At 36.3% G+C, this 21229-nt stretch overlaps 1 protein-coding gene across 1 annotated transcript in view; it reads left to right on the top strand.

Annotated features, from left to right (window-relative positions):
* LOC149224623 (putative serine/threonine protein kinase IRE4) overlaps window positions 1-21229 on the top strand; it is a gene marked incomplete at its 5' end in the record, with an annotated part of 486106 nt that overhangs the window by 267170 nt on the left and 197707 nt on the right. Inside the window, 2 exons of the mRNA XM_089388232.1 lie at window positions 10928-10979; window positions 11098-11154. Of these exons, the coding sequence (XP_089244358.1) occupies window positions 10928-10979; window positions 11098-11154 (109 nt within the window). The remainder of the gene's footprint in view (window positions 1-10927; window positions 10980-11097; window positions 11155-21229) is intronic.

Below are 21229 nucleotides of genomic sequence, written 5' to 3'. Positions count from 1 at the left end.
GTTTTGATTAGGGTTCTCAGTTTTCTTGTATCTACAGGCACAAGATTTCTGGACAAGCGACTGTTGGGAGCCTCAACCTGCATTTTAATACGGGCTAATCAACGAATATTCACTTATTTAACTAATCTGAGGACGCAGTGCATTGACTGGGTGAATCATTTGCTCACCACGTCCAACGTTCAAGTGAAACAACGAAGTGTATATTGCGTGAAGGCTCCAGTTTCATTCAGGCAGCAAATCTGGGATCGATCATTTCATTTACAAACACTCAGGCCTGCATAAGGATCTTTTCTTCGGGCCGCTGTCAGAGTTCTGGCTACGCAGTATGTTCTACATGTTGAATCCGTCGTCGATCATTCAGGTTTTCACGCCAGACGGAAAAGATTGAGACGAAGGTGAGCCTCAGCCGTTCTCAGGTAAGCACTGTTCCATTGCCGCCGTCTTTACATACGCAAGCTCAAATCGATTTTTTTTTTTTTTTAAATCGCTGTCAGTCTCTCCGTCTGCTAGCTGTGTCCTCTCATGTGTCTCCTTATTGCCATCCAGAACGCTTCCTGTTGTTACTTGTTTCCTGGGCGGAATAGCCAGCTTTCCGATCCACGCTTTCCCTTCTTTGACGGGTTCTCACCGAAGTAATACGCATGATATCTGCTGCTGTTCATTCCGTTTCAGACCCGTGTGCAACCTGCCAGTCAACAAACCAAGGGAAATCCAAAACGTATCGATATTTCCTCTGCTGCGTGAAGTGCGAATTTTTTTTTTTTGGGTATATTCATGAGTTGCAGGCGTATATTGTGAAAGCATTTGAAAGTCTTAGATTCTGTCATATCGTCGTCTCTGGTTTGCGTGGTTATTTTTTATGACGGCCAGGGTTTCCATACAATATCTGTGCTCAGTTTTGGATGTGTTTGCCGTCAACATTTTGACTCGATTTCCTTAAGTTTTTTTTGATGCGTTCGTGGCTTTGGATTTGGGTTCCGTCGTAGGGTTTCCATATAATTTTCGTGCCCCATTCCATTTTGCGATTTTGTTTTGATGCAGTTCAGTCTTTCATTTCCATTCATGCGTTTCACGTATTTACATTTAGGCGTAGGTTATTTTTTAATTCTCATTAAAAAAAAAGAAATGTCGTATATGCCCTTTTTTAGGATTTAATTTTTTAGTTATTTATGTTTTAGATTTAACTTTAGGTTAGATTTTAATTTATTTTTAAGTTTAGTTTAGGATTAAGCTTATTTTTAATTAGATTTTGATTTAGTTTTTGTTTTAATTAGATTTTATGTTTAAAGTTTTCATAAATTTTAGATTTAGATTATTTTTATAATATAAAAAAAAAAATAAAAAAAAAAGAGATTTTTTGGTTTAGTTTAATTTTTTATTTATAGTTTAGTTTTAGAATAGATTTTAAATTTTGAATTTTTAGATTTTTAATTTTCATTTTTATAATATTGAAAAGTAAAAAATAAAAAAAAAATTAAATTTTTTTTTTGAAAAAATATAAAAATTTCGTGGAAAATTATTTTGCCCGATTCAGTGGTTTTCATGTTATTATCTTTCATACTGAGATCTAAAACTTTCAAGTCGATATCTGGTTAATGGTTTATGACTCGTGGTGGTTTAAAGCATTCATCTTTTTTTTAAAATTTTCAGTTGCTGGATATCGTCTTGGTCATCGTGATTTAGCTGATACCCTTTTGATGACAAATGATTGCTGTTCATGGTTCATGTTTCTATATCATTTAACAAGTAATCATTGTAATAACGATCTCTTAAGGCATTGGTCTGCTCAATTAATCAAATCATTTTAGTGCTTATCTCAATCGTGTCTCGTGTCTCCCAACCAACTGGTCGACAATTGGTCTTCGCCATATCACAGGGACTACCCCCCTTAGCCGCGGGAGACAGGCTTAAACGGAGGGATCGGGGATCAGAGTGACAGCCCCCGGTCTGAGGGTTGTCGTGTCAATCCGCGCGACAACATTTTTTGGCGCCGTTGCCGGGGAAACTTTTTCTCGGTGTTTTCAAACGACAATCATCCTTCTCATCTTCTTATCTCTCATTTGAGCTGGCAGATTCAACCTTCTTGGTTATCATTTGGATCTTTCATTGCCTTATTTTTCGTCATATCAACAGCATCTCTTGGGTTTGTTTCTTGTTTGGGTGGCGACTCCACTTTCTCAGACAAGAAGCTTTCCTCATATCTGCTTGTGGTTACTTTTTGGATCCTAGAATCAGATTTATTGTTCAAGTGGCGACTCCACTTCTTTCATCTTTTGATTTTCTTGAGCATAGATCTAGTTCTATCATCCATCTCATCCCTTATTATTCATCATGGATTATTCATGTAAACCATGTCGTTTTACTCACCGTCTCCATGATTTTCCGGAGGAGGCCCTTCCTGAATTACCTATTTTTTCAGATGGTGATCCAATCGCTGCTAAAAGGCATATTGACTTGTTTATTCGCATCATGATCATATATTGCAGACCCCCTCAATTTCATCATGATGATATCAAAATGCGTCTATTTGTCCTTTCTTTACAAGATGATGCTTTGAATTGGTTTAACAATTTTCCTAAGGATTCTTTCACTTCTTTGGTTGATATTATCAATGCTTTTGAAGATAGATATGGTTATCCAAACAGCTTGCCTTCTTCCTCCAAAATTGTGCAACAGAATGTAAGTAATTTGATAGGAGGTCCAGCTGAAAGATCCCAAGACGATTCATCATGTCAGAATGTGTCATCCACCGAAAATACTGCAGATCAAGTTCATGATAATGAAAAATCAGGGACAAATGACAATGAAAGGGAAGAGCAAAAGAAAATTTTATTAGATCTAATGATGCTGGTAAGAAATATGGAAAACAATCAAACTAATTATGTCAATGATGTGAAAACTTTATGCACTCACCTGGAGAAACGTAATAGGGAGATTGAGGTCACGCAAAATCATCATGCTAAAGAAATTGAGGCCATAAAAACCAAATATGAAACAGAAATTGGAGACATGCGAAGTAAGATCTCAGGATTAGAGGAAAATATGGTGACCATGAAAGCTGATCATGATAGAGAAATTGACTCTATGCAAAACAAGTTTTTTACTATGGATGAGGAAATAACTATCATGACGTTCAATCATAATAATCAGTTGGCTGACATGCAAGCGAATCATAAAGAAGAAATAAATTTCATGCAGCATTGCTTGATGGACGTAAAGGAAGAGAATGTTAAAGTAATAAAAGATATGCAAGAACACCATGCCAGACAAATCAATGCTATAAAGGCTGAACACTCTAGTCAGATGGATGCCATTAGAATACAGGTTCAAAGGTTTCAGCAATTGGCAGAGGATAAGAGAAACCAACAAACATCAACAGATCAGGAGCCTTCTCATTTGCTGCAACAAGTTCCATCTTATTATGAGGAGGTTATTAATTCGATTGAAAAATGGTTAATTGAAGGTGATCCAGATAGACTTAAGAATGATAAAGATCAGATGCAAGATGAAGAAAGACATGTCACGCATATCTCACATACTTCATCTGATAGCTTTGAAACAGAAAGTTCTAGGTCATCAGCAACTCAACCAGCCAGAAAGAAAAAGCGCAAGAGAAAGAGAATGAGACGAAGATTTGATGCATCAGACGGCCGCGAGCAGCTTGATTTTCGGATAGGAAAGAGTCCTACTATATGCAAAATTGGACATGGCACATCCGACAAGCAGCCGACAGATTTGCCTGAAAGCAGGCAAATGCTCAGTATGCACTATATTGAACACATCTGATGCCATGGGGCATCTTTTGTATCGTATTTCTAACCCTACTCCTTGTTTTTTCCGCATTTTTATTTCTGCTTTAGATAGTTAATAAATGAAGAGCTTTTATCTTTCCTGTTCTTAATGTATATGATGATTTTTGGATGGACGCTACTTATTTTTGTGTTGTATAGATGCAGATTCTGGATTCTCACATTCCTGCAAGCAGCAACGTGTCCCCAAGTAGAGCCAGATGTTGACCACTACTGGTCAACTACCCATGCAGTACACCCCCCTTTTCTTTGCAAAAAAGGGGCAGCACCTGATCAGCGTTTCCGTGCCATCCTGTAGTCATCAGCAGCTTGATCATTTTGATTGTAAACCCAGTCTGCATGTATGAATTGTAAATAATCTAAGTAGATCAGAGTCATGTATGTAAAATTTGCCTAGGTGGACCTAACTTTCTAGTGGTAATCTACGTCCCGAAAGGTTTTTTGTCTCACCGATCCATGGATCGGCAGAGTTTTCCTTCAAACCTGACCCCAAAGCCGGGATGGATTTTGTCATTAGAACTTTAGGAGAATCCTAGTGTTTTGATCTGCTAGATTATAGTTGTGTCGCAGAACTGGGTGTTTTGTGAGGGTCTGTATTAAGTGGGTTTGTCCCCTTGAGATGTAAATTGTAAAAAAGTCATCATGAAATGTGTCTTGAGGGTTGAGAAATGTTTTAAATCCCCTCATGAGTCCTAAGTCCTAGGTCCTAGGTGATGTTTTTGAAGGCTTAGTTCGATGATCCATTTAATAAAATAATAAAAAACTAAAAAAAAATTAAAATTAAAAAATTAAAAAAATAATAAAATAATAAAAAATCATAAAATAGAGCAAAAACCCTAACTAATAAAATAATAATATTTTAAGTTAATAAATCGACGGATGAGATCAAGAGATGTCTTGATCCTCATCAACGGTCGAGATCATTTCTACATGGATCACTCGAACTAGCCGTTGGGATCATTTCCTTTAAATAGGGTGCTAGGGGTCATTTCAGTTCAGATCTGATCTGTGAGTCTGGTGCTGAAGAAGCTCCCTTGTAGTTCATTTTTTTGTGCAATAAAGAAGACTTTGGGGTTAAAAATCTTGCTGGTGTTACTCTTCAGAAAATGCTGTAAGATTGTTCTATTTGTTCTGCATAATTTTATTTTCAGCCATTAATGATAGCTTAATGAAGATTGATCTAGGCACAGGTATCTTGTCTGATCTTTGGGGTTTGAATGATAGTTTAGATTCTGAAATACATTGGCAGGTATCTCCATTTGATCAGGGTTTCACTATTGTTTTCTCCTTCTACGTTGATGGTTGATTTTAAGCTGTGCAGGAAATCCTTTTTTCAGATTACCAGGCGTTAGGGGAAGTTCTCGGCTGAACCAGCCAACTCCCGGGTTGTGTTTTCTGAAAGAGCCTAGCCAGTTCTTGATCCCAGGCTTATCATTCGAATTTTTTTTTTTTTATGAATGCATGCAGGGTCTTCTGAAGCATCTTACATTTAAATTGTTTTCTGAAAATATTTCTGCTCTTATTGTTAAATCTGGCAGTTAAGGGGCCAAATCTGTAAATTAATTAGCTGTTCTAGGGTTTCAGATTTCAAGATTTTGCTTTGTACAGTTTTGATTAGGGTTCTCAGTTTTCTTGTATCTACAGGCATAAGATTTCTGGACAAGCGACTGTTGGGAGCCTCAACCTGCATTTTAATACGGGCTAATCAACGAATATTCACTTATTTAACTAATCTGAGGACGCAGCGCATTGACTGGGTGAATCATTTGCTCACCACGTCCAACGTTCAAGTGAAACAGCGAAGTGTATATTGCGTGAAGGCTCCAGTTTCATTCAGGCAGCAAATCTGGGGTCGATCATTTCATTTACAAACACTCAGGCCTGCATAAGGATCTTTTCTTCGGGCCGCCGTCAGAGTTCTGGCTACGCAGTATGTTCTACTTGTTGAATCCGTCATCGATCATTCAGGTTTTCACGCCAGACGGAAAAGATTGAGACGAAGGTGAGCCTCAGCCGTTCTCAGGTAAGCACTGTTTCATTGCCGCCGTCTTTACATACGCAAGCTCAAATCGATTTTTTAAAATCGCTGTCAGTCTCTCCGCCTGCTAGCTGTGTCCTCTCATGTGTCTCCTTATTGCCATCCGGAACGCTTCCTGTTGTTACTTGTTTCCTGGGCGGAATAGCCAGTTTTCAGATCCACGCTTTCCCTTCTTTGACGGGTTCTCACTGAGGTAATACGCATGATATCTGTTGCTGTTCATTCCGTTTCAGACCCGTGTGCAACCTGCCAGTCAACAAACCAAGGGAAATCCAAAACGTATCGATATTTCCTCTGCTGCATGGAGTGCGAATTTTTTTTTTGGGTATATTCATGAGTTGCAGGCGTATATTGTGAAAGCATTTGAAAGTCTTAGATTTTGTCATATCGTCGTCTCTGGTTTGCGTGGTTATTTTTTATGACGGCCAGGGTTTCCATACAATATCTGTGCTCAGTTTTGGATGCGTTTGGAGGTTTTCCGTCAACATTTTGACTCGATTTCCTTAAGTTTTTTTTGATGCGTTCGTGGCTTTGGATTTGGGTTCCGTCGTAGGGTTTCCATATAATTTTCGTGCCCCATTCCATTTTGTGATTTTGTTTTGATGCAGTTCAGTCTTTCATTTCCATTCATGCGTTTCACGTATTTACATTTAGACGTAGGTTATTTTTTAATTCTCATTAAAAAAAAAGAAATGTCGTATATGCCCTTTTTTAGGATTTAATTTTTTAGTTATTTATGTTTTAGATTTAACTTTAGGTTAGATTTTAATTTATTTTTAAGTTTAGTTTAGGATTAAGCTTAGTTTTAATTAGATTTTGATTTAGTTTTTGTTTTAATTAGATTTTATGGTTAAAGTTTTCATAAATTTTAGATTTAGATTATTTTTATAATATAAAAAAAAAAAAAAAAAAAAAAAAAAAAAGAAAAGAAAAAAAAAAGGATTTTTTGGTTTAGTTTAATTTTTTATTTATAGTTTAGTTTTAGAATAGATTTTAAATTTTGAATTTTAAGATTTTTAATTTTCATTTTTATAATATTGAAAAATAAAAAATAAAAAAAAAAATTTTAAATTTTTTTTTTGAAAAAATATAAAAATTTCGTGGAAAATTATTTTGCCCGATTCAGTGGTTTTCATGTTATTATCTTTCATACTGAGATCTAAAACTTTAAGTCGATATCTGGTTAATGGTTTATGACTCGTGGTGGTTTAAAGCATTCATCTTTTTTTTTAAATTTTCAGTTGCTGGATATCGTCTTGGTCATCGTGATTTAGCTGATACCCTTTTGATGACAAATGATTGTTGTTCATGGTTCATGTTTCTATATCATTTAACAAGTAATCATTGTAATAACGATCTCTTAAGGCACTGGTCTGCTCAATTAATCAAATCATTTTAGTGCTTATCTCAATCGTGTCTCGTGTCTCCCAACCAACTGGTCGACAGTTGGTCTTCGCCATATCACAGGGACTACCCCCCTTAGCTGCGGGAGACAGGCTTAAACGGAGGGATCGGGGATCAGAGTGACAGCCCCCGGTCTGAGGGTTGTCGTGTCAATCCGCGCGACAACAATGTGATTAGTGAAAGGGGGGCTAAGAAGCCCTATTCTTGGTGGGTAACTCATGGGGCAACAAGCCCTCTACAACAATTAGCCATGAGGCTCCTTTCGCAGGCGACTTCATCCTCTTGTTGCGAGAGGAATTGGAGCACATATGGGAATTTGTATAGTGCCAAGAAGAGTAGGTTTGAGCAGTCCAGGGCAGAGACAATGGTGTATGTGCACACCAACCTTCGTCTTATTTACAAGCAGAGGGATGAGTGGTTGAAGGGAAAGGCAAAGATGTGGGATGTCTTTCTTAATGATATTGGTTTGGGCAGTAGTGTTGAGTTGGCATTGGCCAAGTTGGATTTCAGTGAGTTAGTGCTAGAGCTTGTCACTTTTGATCATGGTGTTACTTTTGAGGGGTCATCCTCCACACCAGCAGATGCAGAGATGGCATTGGATACAGAGGAAGAGGATGCAAGACAGGAGAGCAGTGGTGACCACGATGATGACAGTGATGCTGGTTTTGATGATGATGATTGATGGCTCATGAGCTACCTACTGCCTTGAGGCTTGTAGTTGTTTTGTATTTTCTATTTCTATTTGCCATTGGCATTGCTACTACTTATGTGACACATCTTGATTTTGCTGGCTTAATAAGAAAGCTGCAGTTTGAAGTTTCTTATCTTTCTCCTATTGGATCATTGATGAATTTGTCACAATTGTATTTGTATGCATAATGTTACTTTGTAAAACTTACAAATTTTAAATTTACTGTGTAGAAACTAGATCTATGTCTGAATTTGTATCATGAATGGGAATTTGTGTAAGAAATATCTAATTTTTAATATATATATTTTAATAAATAATATATAATGTGTCCTATTCTAGGGGGTCAATGTGCCCGTGTCGGACACTCGAATCTTCATGTCCTATGTGTCCCATGTCCTTGTGCCAGGTGACTTAGATTATATATATATATATATATATATATATATATATATATATATATATATATATATATATGTCATTTCCTTGCCGTATTGTATCCAATTTTTTTGAAAATTTGCCGTATCCATTTCAAATCCCATATCCGTATTTGTTCCCGTATCCGTTTCAGTGCAACTTAGCAAAACACTAGTGGGCCATTTGCAGGTTCAAACAATTGCTGTAATTTCTGTGTACTTTCTCTGTGGATCAAGGCCCTAAATTTTCCAGATTAATAAAGGTGAATGAAGATTTGATTTGGAAGATTTATGTGGTTTGGTACTGATTCTTCTGAGTATTTTCTGGTGCAAATTTGTTGTAGTTAAAATACTAGTGTTTATTTTCAGCAGTGCAGAAAATTAAATTACTGGTTAAATAAAATTCTTGGTATAAAATAATTGTTGTGTGAAATAGATCAGACCTGGTATTTAGAAATTAACATTTAAAGTGTGGTGGATAAGATTTGTGGCCAAGCCATTGGGTTATCACTCTTTTGGCTGCATGCATGCAAGTCTGAACTGTGGGTAGTCATGAAAAATAATGAAAGTGAGAGTACATCTTCCATCTTTGATCAATCATGCATGTTCTCACGTCCCTGTGTATCTCCCTAATTTCCTATGCTTGAGATCTCCAACCAGACTAACACCAGATCAGAGTGTGGGGATAACCCTTATTATCAAACACTCACATGCTAGTTTTGAAAAATGTAACTAGGTTCGGTCTTCATAAAATGTATTTGGGAAATTTTTTATTATTATTGTTACAATGACTTATTAAAGCAGGGATTTCATGCTTGGGTCATCATTTTATTACTGAAAGTCCCCATTGTGGACTCCTAGGATTAATAAAGAGTCATTAAAGTCATTGTATATTTTTTGAGACCCTTGGGCTTTCGAATGATGTAAAAAGAATTATTTTTGAGTCAAAAATGAATTATGTAACTTCCACCCCAAGTTGGCCTCAAGGAAGGCAATTTGACCTCATTGGAAGACTATATATACAAGGTAGTACGACTTCATTTGAGCATGTCATCTCTCTCACACATAGTTCAATATCTGGAAGTTGGAAGCTGGGAAAAAGTGCGAAGTTGAAGAAGAGTCTAAAAGGAGTTCGAATTTGGTCAAGGAGGAAGGGAAGAAGAAAATCAAAGTTTTGGTGTCTCTCTCTCTCTCTCTTTTGTGTGGGCTAGTTTAGGAGATCGAAATCTCCTTGTCAAAGTCAAAGCTACTGCTAATGCCCGAAGCTGCCAAGTCGAAGTTGCTGCTGATGCTGGAAGCTGCCAAGTCAAAGCTGTTGTTGATGCCGAAAGCTGCCAAGTTGAAGCTGCTGTTGTTGCCGGAAGCTGCAAAGTTGAGGCTGCTGCTGATGCCGGAAGCTACCAAGTCGAAGCTGCTGCTGATGCCATAAGCTGCCAAATCAAAGTTGCTAGGGTTGAAGTGCTGCTACTAGGTCAAAAGTTGGATCAAAGAAGAGGCTGGCTTGGTGTTGAGGAGGTCTTTGTCTAGGTTGAAGAGTCTCAAGGAAAACTATTGACGGAAGAGATTTGGACTGGGTTTTCCCCTAGATAGGGGTTTTGCCTGGGAAGAGTGCCTACATCTTGTGAGTTGTGTCTTGTGTTTTTGTGATCTTCACACACATAATTTGGTAATTGCTTGATGAAAGATAAGATAACAAATAAGTAAAAGAAGCCAACATATTTCACAAGTAATTATCAAGAAAGAGAAATCTAACCCTAATCCTACTAGCATTGGTTACTCAACAGCGAGTTCATTACATCTCAATAACATTTTGCTGTTCCTTCTTCTCAAGGCTGTGCTTCCTATGGCAAATCTAAGCAAAAAACAATGTTTAAAAAGAAAGAACAATGAGGCTAAAAGGGCTCCTTATCACTTGTATTTATATCAGTTCTGTCCTCGTACAAACAGAGGTAGGCTTTAGACATCAACAAACACTTGTTGGCCCCTCCATTCTTGATTTTCTCACGTCTACTCAGCCTTCATATGTTTGCAAATTTTGATGCTTATTTCCTGTTTGCAGTCCAGAAAGCATTCAAAAAGCACTCTTTGCACTTATTTGCATCCTGGATAATCGATCAAGGTTCACACAGCCTGTGTTTTACTAACTGACCAAATTGCTAATCAAGTCATTCTTGCTGCTAATAAATTTCAGCATGATTTCACTTTGGGGAGGCTGAAAATAGGAAACATGCTGTTACATAGTTCCTGTATGAAAATACTGACTGTAAGCTGTAGCATCGATTTCTGTCTGTCATATGGTCTCTGTTAAAATGGTGGTAACAGGTACTTAAAATATTAGAGAAAAAATAAATGCACAAGATCGGCAACATGTAATGCTCTAAGGTCAATTATTGTACATTGGTTATCTTTTCAACTTCTTGCTTCACAACTTTTTAAGCCAAATGATATATGTAGTGACTGTTAACTATATCTATATTTTATTAGATGCTTACTCGTGTCTTTCCCAAGAAACCCATCTATAATGATTTTGTTGTTCCTTACCCTCTTGCATTGTGGTGTATGGCATGTACAGACTTCTCACAGAGGATCCAAACCAACGACTTGGAGCAAAGGGAGCATCAGAGGTACGGATCAAACCATATCCATGTTGCTAAATTTATAAACTAATGCTCTAAGTATTCATTATGTCACGACTTCGATGTTGTTTGTTAATTAATGAATTTTATGGGTGTTTGTCTGTAGGTGAAAGGCCATCCTTTTTTCAGTAATATAAATTGGGACACATTGGCAATGCAAAAGGTATGGATAGATACTACACAGTTTGTACTTATGGCCTATTTAAACCATAAACTTGTAGAGGATGGATGCATAAATTGGATCTTCATAACAAATACGTTCATATTTCAAGAACCTTGTATGTTACATTTTGGTAAAATTTTAATAGCTTTTAGTGAAATTAAAGTAATGAATCATGTGTTAATACATTGTAAAATGTTTTGAAATAGAAACCAATCCGAACAAGAATTGCAATTAAAGAAGTCGTAAGAAGGCAAGGAAGAAATATTATTCCAATAATTCTAATTAATATCCTTGTGTTTTAGAACGTTGCATAGCAACACATAACTTCTAGGACAAAAATGGCAAAAAAAAAAGAAAAAAATTTGGACTCCTTTTCTGTGAAAAAGTGGAGTGAATATGCACCAGTCTAACAAGGAAGGCCAAAAGGAAATGCTTTATTTATTCTAGTTTGAAGGAAAGTATTTATCTATGTTCCACCAAGACTCTAGGATGGGGGGAGGGAGGGGGGCGCGGGTGCAGGGAGACACATAAGGGGGATGTGTGGGAGTACCCTGAAATTTCGGGGATATTAGGTTGGGGCAATACACTGATCCATGGATAATTGAATTAAATAATGAAATACACTCATCCATTCTCATCATTCATTTTTGATGCATACATCATTCATCCATACACCGTGATATTCAATAATGAAATACATTGACCCATATTCATCATTCTTGAATCTACAATGATTTAAAACTTAAATTCATCATTCATCATTCTAGGTTCTAAATTGATTTAAATTTAAATTCATCATTCATCGTTCTATAATCTAAATAGTAGTCAGTGAAATAGGCTATAGTAAATATCTAAGTCTGAAGACTGGAATAGTAAATTAATATAATTCAAACTCAAAAATAGTAAAAACTGAAAATTAAAAATGGAGAATGAGCATTGAAGTAGCACTGCAGGGGAGGAGAGGCAATAGTTAACTAGTAAGTCGGATAGCACTGTGCGGAAATCTGAGTTGAGGTAAGCTTGGTAAGTCGAATGTGTGAGTTAGGGATTGCAAATTAGTTTAGGTTTTGTTATTTGTTATGTATTTCTCTTTTTAGTTTTGATTTTTTATCTTTACTTTTTAATTTTAAGGGTTATTATACAAAATTGAGGGGGGAAAGGGTGCTTCTAGGCTTGTGCTCTTGATTAAATGCTAGTTCCAGACCCTCATACATGATTGAATCCAATGGAAACATTGCAATCCCCACAATTATGAAATACTGAAAACTGTTAAGTTCGATGGATTTTGAGTGGGATCTAGAACTGTACTTTCTGCATATGAAATCCAATAAGGTCAGAACCACTCTCAAACATCCTATGTCAATATGGTAATGTTAAAAATGTAAGTAAAAAGAAGAAAATGAAAGATAAAGGAGAATGTCACTTTTACTTTAAGAAATTAACATTACCATTAGTTACATAGCATTAGTTGTGAAAATTTGGAGACCCAAATTTCCACTGCAGCAACTGATTAAGAATCTTCTATTTGTTAACTTACTGAACAAATTATTTATTGCATCCTACAACAAATACCAAAACTAATACACTGTAGTCTTCACCAATTAAATTAAATGCGGAAACAAGAAACTGAGCAAGAAAGAAATACACAACACATGACACCGTTATTTTTGGACAAATGTCACCGAAAAATCCCAATGTGGGAAAACCAGTGCAACAGCTAAGCATTTGTATTATTAAGCAGTAGTTTCCTGAGTACAATTTGTTGGATGCCCATAAAAAATGCATTTAATGACATTAAAGAACTTCAAATTTAAACTTTAATTATTCTTTAGGCAATAATGCTTAATGGTAACCCAAAAATTTAAAAATCTTTTAAGGTGATTAAAAAAAAAAAATTAATGGGCCATAGGCCACAATTTTTTTTTTTTTCTTTGAACATTAAAGCACAAATCCCTTTTGTTTAGCTTTTAAAATCTTTAATCACCAAATTTTTTCTATGATTTTTTAAATGTTTAGGATTTTTTATATATTTTAGATTTTTAATTTTGAAATTTTTTTTTTTTTTTTAAGGATTTTTAAAAGTTTTTTAATTTTTAATTTTTAATAAAAATAAACAAATGTATCTAAATCTAAACTAAATGAAAGTGAAATTTAAAACAAACACTAAATATATACAAATGAGATGAAATTTAAAACTAATTTTTTTTTTATTAAAATCTAAATGAAATCGGAATATTAACAAAAATTTCTAAACTATATAAAATCAAATCTAAATCTAATTAAAAAATTTAAATGAAAAGAAAAACAAAAGCTAACCCTAAGCGAAAATCAAAAGAGACTAAACAAAAATGTGCATATGATTAACCCTAGCCAACTAAAACATAAAAGCCAAATAAAATGAAACAAATCAAAATGTTAAAATGAATAAGTTTTGCTATGCGTATGTAGGTGTAGTCGACGAAAAGGGAGAACGAAGGTGAGGAAGCCGAGAGCTATGCGTGGGATGGAGTAGGGACGACTAGGGCAGCCTTAATGGATGCTTGAGGGTGTGATAAGGAAAAACCGCAGGGGCCTTTGCTGTTTGTAGCAGTGTGTGGAGGGAAAGGAATGCAGGCGGGAAGGATACCATGTGAAAGGTGGCAGCACGCAGATGGCAGAGAGGACAGTCCTGGCAGCACGTAGAAAGGCGTGGTCTGGGCGTATCTGCGAGTAAGAAAGGAAATGCGGAGAGCTGCACGTAGATGGCTAGCAGATGGGTGGAGCAAAGATGCGTAGGGCGCTGGAGAAGATGCTGATGGTGAAATCGCAGAGACCAAAGAACTGCGTGAGGATGGCAGTAGCGTGAGCAGGGTTTGAAGTTGTGGATGAAGTGAGGTATGGCAACGGGTTTGGTATGATGCAACGTTAAGAGGATGTGGGCTTTTATGAGATAGCGTATGGGCAGCGTATGCAGGAATGGGGCCACGATGTTGAATGAAATTGCATGGAGAAGAAAGGTATTGCAGTAGCATAAAGGGTTTTAAGCATGTTAGCAAAGGTGAAGACAGTGAGAGAAAGGGATCCGCCGGCATACAGGTAGAAAAAGCTGCGTGAATGTGTGGAGAGTAGAGAAGGAATATAAGTGATGAGGAGACATTGTGCAAATTGGCAGAGCAGAGATGGCTTGGATCTGGCAGAACGCTGGAGCAGAGGACGCAAGTCAAGGCCGCAGGCCCTAAAAAAAATTTCGAAATTTTTCTGCAACCAAAATGAAACCCCGAGCAGCAGAACTATACACCTGCAAAAAACTGGTTCTGAGGCCAGATCTTACCCTCCAGGGCCTAGATCTGGCTTCAAGATCGAAGCTCACCTTCAGATCTACAACCTGTAATGACGAAAACAAGCACCCAGAAAAATATATGCAGGAATGAAACTAAAAAAAACCTAAAAACCAACTAAATAATTACAGTGATTACAAACTGAAGGCTCTAAGCAGCCAGATTTATCGTTATGCCACAAAAATATTTTCAAAATTTTAAATTTAATATGAGTTGCTTCAGAAAACACTTCATGCATTCACCAAAAAAAATTCTAATGATAAGCCCAGGATCAAAACCATCTGGGCTCTTCAAAAAATGCTTTTTTTTTTCAGGAGTTGGCTAGTTTAGTCGAGAACTTCCGCAAATGCTCGATGATCTCGAAATCAAGATTTTCCCGCACAACATACTTTGCACAACTTACTTCAGCCATTAATAAAGAGGGAGAAAACGATACTAAAATCCAGATCTAATGGAGATACCTGCCATCATATTCAGAAATTTAACTACCATTCAAACCCTAGTGACTAAACAAGATACTTGTGTTTAAAATCACTCTTCATCAAGCTATCATCAATGGCTGAAATTAAATTTATGCACAGAAATAAAACATCTTACAACATTTCCAGGAGAGTAACACCAGCAAGATTTCAACCCCAAAGTCTTTCTTTATTGCACATAAAAAAACAATTATAGGAGAGCTTTCTTTAGCACAAGACTCACAGATCGAATCATCTCAAATGACCCCTGACACCCTATTTAAAGAAAAATTTCCCAACGGCTAGTTCAAGTAATCCATGTCAAATTGATCTCAACCGTCGATGATGATCAAAATCTCTTTTAATTTCATGTGTCGAAATTTTAAATGCATTTTAATATATTAAAAAATTAAAATTTTGCATTTATTTCCTCAAAACTTTGACTTATTATTATTTTATTTTATTTATTTTTATTATTATTTTTATAATTTTTTGTTTTTTTTGTTTTTTTATTTATTTTTATTTTTTTATTTAAAGGGACCCTCGAACCTAGCCTTTGGAAAAATCACGTAGGACCTAGGAATTATGAGGGGATAAAACATTTTCTAACCCTCAAGACACTTTACATCATGATTTTTACATTTTTACATCTCAAGGGGGAAAACCCATATGACGTAGACCCTCATAGACTACCCAGTTCTGCGGCACAAATATAATCTAGCAGATCAAGCAATTTGTAATAACCTAACCAAATAGTTAGGATTATTTCCAAATCACTTTTACAAAGACTCGATCTAGCACATTAAGACTCCCCTAAGATTCTAATGACAAAATCCATTCCAGCTTTGGGGTTAGGCTGAAGGAAAACATTGCCGATCGTGGATCGGTGAGACAAAAAACCTTTTGGAATGTAGATCATCACTAGAAAATTAGGTTTACCTAGGCAATTACATAGATGACACAGATCTGCTAAGATTATTTACAATTTATACATGCAAACTGGGTTTATAAAATAGCATGATCAGGTTGATGATGATAGTCGATGGCATGGACATATCGATCAAGCGCTATCCCTTTTGCAAAAAAAGGGGGTGTACTGCTATGGGTAGTTGATACATAGTGGTCAACATCTGGCTCTACTTGGGGACACGTTGTTGCACTATAGGAATGTGAGAATCCAAAATCTGCATCCTCGCAACACACAACAAAACATAAGTAGTGTCCATCCAAAAATCATCATATAACATTAAGCATAGGAAAGATATAAGCTCTTCATTTATTAACTATTTAGTAACATGAAAAGTAATCTAATCATAAAATAAAATTGATAATGCTGATAAAACAAGGAGTAGGGTTAGAAATACAAAGGATGCCCCATGGCATCAGATGCGTTCAATATAGTGTATGCTGAGCACTTGCCTGCTTTTAGGCAAATCTATTGGCTACTTCTCCGATATGCCATGTCCAATTTTGCATACGGTAGGACTTTTTCCTATCCGAAAATCAAGTTGCTCGTGGCCATTTGATGCATCAAATCTTTTTCTCATTCTCTTTCTCTTGCACTTTTTCTTTGTGGTAGGCTGTATCCCTGATGATGTGGAACATTCTGCTTCGAAACTGTTAGATGAAGTATGTAAGATATGCATGACATGTCTTTCTTCATTCTACATCTGCTCTGTCAAGGATGATGTATCAGTTGCACAGGTATCATGAGTTATAACTTGACCCTTTTTTATTTCTTCTTTGATCATGTCATTCTTAGTTAAATCTTTGTTAATGGAGTTAGCCTCTTTCTCGAGATATTCACAACAAGACGGGACCTGTGATTTCCTCTCTTCCAGCCTTTTATGTAATGAACCCATTTCTCTGGCATGTCTTACTATTAACTTCGCTTGATTGAGTTCAGTTTTCACGAATCTTTCTTGCAGAGTGACATGATTAGCTTGCATAGCCTTTATTTGATTCTGAATAATGGACATCTGATTAGAATGATTAACTTCCATTATTTTTAATCTGTTCTCGATGATATGTATTCCATCTATATTTATGACACGTGGTACCTGCTTTTCTTCTATGGCCAATAATCTATTCTAAAGAGATATTTGACCAACTTCCATGTCCTTTATAATTTTATCATTTTTTGCTTTCATGCCCATGAAACAATTTTGCATATAGTTTATCTCTTTCTTATGATTTCCCTGCTGATTATTATAATCGAATCTCATGATGGTCATTTCTTCATCCATAGTTGACAATTTGTTCTGAATCAAACTTATTTCTTCTTGATAACTTGCTTCCATGGCAGTCACTTGATTTGAATGATTGAATTCCATGATCGTCATCTTTTCCTCTAAGCCTGATAACTTGCTTTGCATAAAATTAATTTCCCTGTCATGATTAGCTTTCATGGTCTCAATTTCCTTAGCATGCTGACTTTGCATGTCGGTTACGTGATCAGAGTGTTTAATTTTCATGATTTCCATCTCCTTATCATGTTTTTCCAGGTGGGCGCATAAAGTTCTCATATCATTGGCATAATCAGTTACAAATTTTTCTTGATTGATCTCCATATTTTTACTAACTGCATTAATTTTTCTTAAATTGTCTTCTGATTTTCCCTTTCATTGTCGACACTAATTTTACAATTTGTCCCTGTTTTCCCACTGTCATGGATTTGATCTGCAACGGTACAAGTGGATGGCACATTCTGATATGGAGAATTGTCTTGAAATCTTTCATTGACAGCTGGATCCTTCACAAGATCACTTTCATTCTGTAGCATAATTTTAGGAGCACAAGGCGAGCTATCTTGATAACCATATCTATCTTTAAAAGCATTGACAATGTCTTCTAAAGAAGTGAAAGAATCTTCAGGACAATTATTAAACCAATTCAAAGCATCACCCTCTAAAGAAAAGGCAAATAAACTGACATCTTCATGATTATACTAGGGAGAAATACAATATATGAGCATTATACGAGTAAACTTGCATAAATGCTTTCTAACAGCGACTGAATCACCATTCGAGAATAAAGATAATTTATGAATGGCCGCTTCTGGAATATCATGGAGAACATCAGTAAAATGACACGGGGTAAATGAATAATCCATGATGAATAATGAAGGACCAAATGGATGATAGAGAGAGACCTCTGCTCAAGAAAATCAAGAGATGAAAGAAGTGGAGTCGCCACTTGAACACGAATCTAACTCTAAGATCCAAAAGATAACAAACAACCGGATATAAGGAGGGCTTCTTGTCTAGGAAAAATGAAAAGAAATGGAATCGCCACCCAAACAAGAAACGAACAGAGATGACGTAAGATAGGGCGATGAAAAGATCAAATGACGCTGGGAAATGCTGGCCGCTTGACAGGCTAATGAATGGGGGAAAGGATAAGATGTGACATAAAATGTTGTCGTTACCGGCTCAAATGATAGAGATGATATGAGGAGAATGAATGTCATTGAAACACCAGGGACAAAAAAACTCTATTCCTGGCAACAACACCAAAAAATGTTGTCGCGCAGAGTGTCTAAACACTACGACAATGCTCAGACCGGGGGTTGTCACCCTGATCCCCGATCTCTCCGTTTAAGCTCTCTCCATAGGCTAATGGGGTAGATCCTATGTGATAAAGGAAAACCAACTAGGAACCAGCTGGGTTGGGAGACACAGTGAGGCAAACAAGCACCTGAAGATTTTAATGATGGATAACTTGATGGATTTAAATGATTAAATCAGATAGAGTAAATGCCAAAACAAGACACGACCACAAGATATAAATAATTTTAGACCAGTGCCTTCATTAATAAAACAAGCTATCCAGATCGATTTTCAATATGTGATGAAAAAAGTGACGCTAATCCACAAATGCCCAAAAAGATTCCAGATTTAAAACAATTGTCATTTTTGACCCATAAAAAATGCATTTAATGACACTAAAGAACTTCAAATTTAAACTTTAATGATTCTTTAGGAAATAATGTTTAACGGTAACCAAAAAATTTAAAAATATTTTAAGGTGATAAAAAAAATAAAAATAAAAAGGGCTAAAAAAAATAAAAAATAAAAATTTTAATGGGCCATAGGCCACAAATTATTTTTTTTTGGTAACATTAAAGCGCAAATCCCTTTTGTTTAGCTTTTAAAATCTTTAATCACCATTTTTTTATGATTTTTTAAATGTTTAGGATTTTTTTTATAAATTTTAGATTTTTAATATTGATTTTTTTTTTTTTTTGTAGGATTTTTTAAAGTTTATTTCTTTTTTAATCAAAATAAACAAAAGTATCTAAATCTAAACTAAATGAAAATGAAATTTAAAACAAACACTAAATATATACATTGAGATGAAATTTAAAACTAAAAGAAAATTTATTAAAATCTAAATGAAATCGGAATATTAGCAAAAATTTCTAAACTATATAAAATCAAATCTAAATCTAATTAAAAAAATTTAAATGAAAAGAAAAACAAAAGCTAACCCTAACCTGAAATCAAAAGAGACTAAGCAAAAATGTCCATACGATTAACCCTAGCCAACTAAAACATAAAGGCCAAATAAAATGAAACAAATCGAAATGTTAAAATGAATAAGTTTTGCTATGCGTATGTAGGTGCAGTCAATGGCAAGGGAGAACGAAGGTGAGGAAGTCGAGAGCTATGCGTGGGATGGAGCATGGATGACCAGGGCAGCCTTGATGGACGCTTGAGGGTGTTATAAGGAAAAACCACAGGGGCCTTTGCTGTTTGCAGTAGCATGCGGAGGGAAAGAAATGCGGGTGGGAAGGATACCACGTGAAAGGAGGCAGCATGCAAATGCCAGAGAGGACAGTCCTGGCAGCACGTAGAAGGGTGTGGTCTGGGCGGATCTGCGAGTAAGAAAGGAAATGCGGAGAGCTGCATGTAGATGGCCAGCGAATGGGTGAGGCAGAGATGCGTAGGGAGCTAGAGAAGATGTTGATAGTGAAATCGCAGAGACCAAAGAACTGCGTGAGGATGGCAGTAGCGTGAGCAGGGTTTGAAGTTGTGGAGAAAGCGAGGTATGGCATTGAGTTTGGTATGATGCAGCGTTAAGAGGATGTGGGCTTTCTTGAGATAGCATATGGGCAGCGTAGAGCAGGAATGGAGCCACGATGGGGAATGAAATTGCGTGGAGAGGAAAGGTATTGCAGCAACGTAGAGGGTTTTAAGCATGTCAGCAAAGGTGAAGACAGTGAGAAAAAGGGATTCGCTGGCGTACAGGTAGAAAAAACTGCATGAATTCGTGGAGAGCAAAGAAGGAATATAAGCGAAGAGGAGACAATGTGCAGATTGTCCGAGCATAGATGGCTTGGATCTGGTAGAACGCTGGAGAAGAGGACGCAAGTCAAGGCTGTAGGTCCTAAAAAAAATTTTGAAATTTTTCTGCAACCAAAATGAAACCCCTAGCAGCAGAACTGTACACCTGTAAAAAACTGGTTCTGAGGCCAGTTCTTACCGTCCAGGGCCTAGATTTGGTTTCGAGATCGAAGCTCACCTTCATATCTGCAACCTGTAATGACGAAAACAAGCACCCAGAAAAATATATACAGGAATGAAAGTAAAAAAACCTAAAAACTAGCTAAATAATTACAGTAATTTCAAACTGAAGGCTCTAAGCAGCCAGATTTATCGTTATGCCATAGAAATATTTTCAAAATTTTAAATTTAATATGAGGTGCTTCAGAAAACCCTTCATGCATTCCCCAGAGAAATATTTCTAATGATAAGTCCGGGATCAAAACCAACTAGGCTCTTCAGAAAATGCTTTTTTTGGGAGTTGGTTGGTTCAGCCGAGAACTTCCCCAAACGCTCGATGATCTCGAAATCAAGATTTTCCTGCACAACTTACTTCAACCATTAACAAAGAGGGAGAAAACGATATGGAAATCCGGATCTAATGGAGATACCTGCCATCATATTCAGAAATTTAACTACCATTCAAACCCTAGTGACTAAACAAGTTATCTGTGTTTAAAATCACTCTTCATCAAGCTATCATCAATGGCTGAAATTAAATTTATGCACAGAAATAAAACATCTTACAACACTTCCAGGAGAGTAACACTAGCAAGATTTCAACCCCAAAGTCTTTCTTTATTGCACATAAAAAAACGATTACAAGAGAGCTTTCTTTAGCACAAGTCTCACAGATTGAATGATCTCAAATGACCCCTGACACCCTATTTAAGTAAAAATTTCCCAACGGCTAGTGATCCATGTCAAAGTGATCTCGACCATCGATGATGATCAAAAGCTCTTTTAATCTCATGTG

This window comes from Pinus tabuliformis, chromosome Q, assembly GCF_031772625.1.
Source record: "Pinus tabuliformis cultivar Carrire ecotype Pingquan chromosome Q, CPIR1, whole genome shotgun sequence".
In the NCBI taxonomy this organism is placed as follows: Eukaryota; Viridiplantae; Streptophyta; class Pinopsida; order Pinales; family Pinaceae; genus Pinus; species Pinus tabuliformis.
The sequence above is the reverse complement of the archived record's forward strand: the minus strand, read 5'-3'. Positions and strand labels throughout refer to the sequence as shown.